At 48.1% G+C, this 2,187-nt stretch overlaps 1 protein-coding gene across 1 annotated transcript; it reads left to right on the top strand.

Moving 5' to 3' along the window:
* The first annotated feature begins 208 nt into the window (after window positions 1-208).
* LOC112138971 (GRIP and coiled-coil domain-containing protein 2-like) lies at window positions 209-1,866 on the top strand. The gene has a single exon (XM_024261652.2). It carries the CDS (start codon window positions 338-340, stop codon window positions 1,817-1,819), a length of 1,482 nt encoding a protein of 493 aa, XP_024117420.1. The 5' UTR covers window positions 209-337; the 3' UTR covers window positions 1,820-1,866.
* Window positions 1,867-2,187: the final 321 nt, after the last annotated feature.

Genomic DNA, 2,187 nt, shown 5'->3' with positions numbered 1-2,187 from the left:
TCTGTGTTTACACTGTTACCATAGCGACAGGCAAATACCGGGACCTCCCCCAGCTGCCAAGCCGTTACCATGGCTACAGAGACAAACACGTGATGTCACACCCTTTGATCTGAAGTTTATAAATAGGACCCAGATTCAGTTGTGTCTCAGTGCCCGTTTGGTTCACACCAGAGAGCATACGTTCTGTTCCCCAGCTACTAGAAGCCTTGCATTCCCGTCAAGTACCTTCGACCTACACTGAGGAACTCGCAGATTTTTTTCTTGCTACAAAAATCTGCATCTCGTATCCAGAACATTTTAAAGATTTTCACATTTACCTTGAAAATCATCATTTAAAATGTTCTTCCGTCGTTTTGGAGATTCTGGGGTTGAGGAGAGCTTCCTCGCTCAGAATCTCTCCAAACTTGAGAAGAGAGTCCAGCAAAATTCCTCGCTGACCAGCCAGTTGCAAACCCTCGCCGCTGAGCTGGAAGGCAAGAAAAACCTGAGAGGAACCTGCGCTGAACTCTCCCAGGCAAAGAAATCAGCCACTAAACTGACCAAGAAGCTGGAAAAAGACCTGCAACGCATCAACAAAAAAATCCAGGAGCAAAAACCCCTGGAGGAGCGTTGTAGGAAACAGCAGCTAGAGATCGACCAGCTGACTGAGACTAACACCAACCTCCTGGCAACTCTTCAGGAACTCCAGATGAAAGTTTGGGATCCTCAAGAGTTGTCCAGCGAGTTGATGAGAGTCAAGGTCACGGCCGAATCTGTCAGCCAGGAGAACCAAGATCTCGAGAAAGAGGTTCAGAAGGTCCAAGCCACCATCGTGGCCCTGGAACCTCTGCAGCAGCAGCTGAAAGACGACACCGATCACCTCCAGACACTGCAGGAGAAAAACCTCACCCTCCAGAACCAGCTGAAAGACCTCCACAGACATCGTGAGGAGGAGGCAGTGATGAGACAACGTTCTGCCACCATCCTCGCCCAAACCAAGTCTCTGGAGGAGGAGAACTCCATCCTTGAAGCTGAGATTCTTCAGCTACAATCTACACAACGTAGTTCTGCAGATGAGCTGGAGCACAGATTCAAAGAAGAATCCGATTTGTTTCTGTCTCTGCAGAAACAAAACGCCGTCTTCAGAGAAGAGCTCACAGCTCTGCAGAAGAAGTCTGAGAAAGACGCTGAGATGAAGCTTCAGTATTCCTCTCTGCAAGCTGATAGGAAGGTTGTAGAGACGGAATTCAAATCCCTGAAGCAACAGATCCGCGCTCTTTCTCAGCAATGTGAGGACTTCAGGCCCATGACAGAGAAATTTAATGAGACCACGGAGTACATCGGCCAACTCCAAGAGCGCAATAAATCGCTTTTGGAGGAAGTCGAGAACCTCCAGGTCATGAAGCAGGAATTAGAAGGAGTCTCCACAGAATATAGAAATCTGGAGACAAACATTAAGGACCTGAAGAGACAAAACTTTAACCTCACTAAAGAGGTGGAGCAAAGAAGTTTGGAGATTCTGGACCAAAAAGACCTGGAGGTCAAAGTCGTTGCTGCAAGAAAAGAGTATGAAGAAGTTCTGGCTGAAAACGTCACCCTGAAAACCAAAGCCTCAAAGTACGCTCAACAAGCACAGAGAGCTGCTTTGAGGTCCCCCCTTCAGCCTCCTGTCAGAGCTGCTCAAAGAGAGCTTCCTGCTCCAAAACTAGCACGTCCGCCTGTGTTGGAGGAAACTTCTGGATGCAGACAAATGCCCAGCAGGTTCCAACAACACAGAGCTGCCCTTAGACAGCATCAGGGAGCTCCACCAAGAAGGGTTCCTGGTTTCCGGCAGGTCTAGGACCCCTCAAAAGGTTAATGTAGGCAGCAGCCTTGATTAAAAAAAAAGACTGGGCAGCAGGCTGAGGACCAAACTATGGCATTTGGTTTCTTCAAATGCCATTTTTTGGCAGAATAATGCAACCACCAGGGACACAATCCAGTGTCTCTGTGTGCCGGTCCCAAGTCCGGGTAAATGCAGAGGGTTCTGCCAGGAAGGTCACCGGAATAGACCCAAACCAAATCATCACAAACATAAGTTTTACTTCTGATCAGTTGTGTTTGGGTTAACTCCAACCTCCACTGCTGGGTTGACCTACATGGTAGAAATCCTTGAATCTGTTGATGTACACCAAAGTCAGGGTCACCATTCATCTTAAGAAGGGGTCC

Source organism: Oryzias melastigma, linkage group LG14, assembly GCF_002922805.2.
Source record: "Oryzias melastigma strain HK-1 linkage group LG14, ASM292280v2, whole genome shotgun sequence".
NCBI classification, from domain to species: domain Eukaryota; kingdom Metazoa; phylum Chordata; class Actinopteri; order Beloniformes; family Adrianichthyidae; genus Oryzias; species Oryzias melastigma.
Note: the sequence above shows the minus strand (reverse complement) of the source record. Positions and strands in the feature narration are given on the sequence as shown.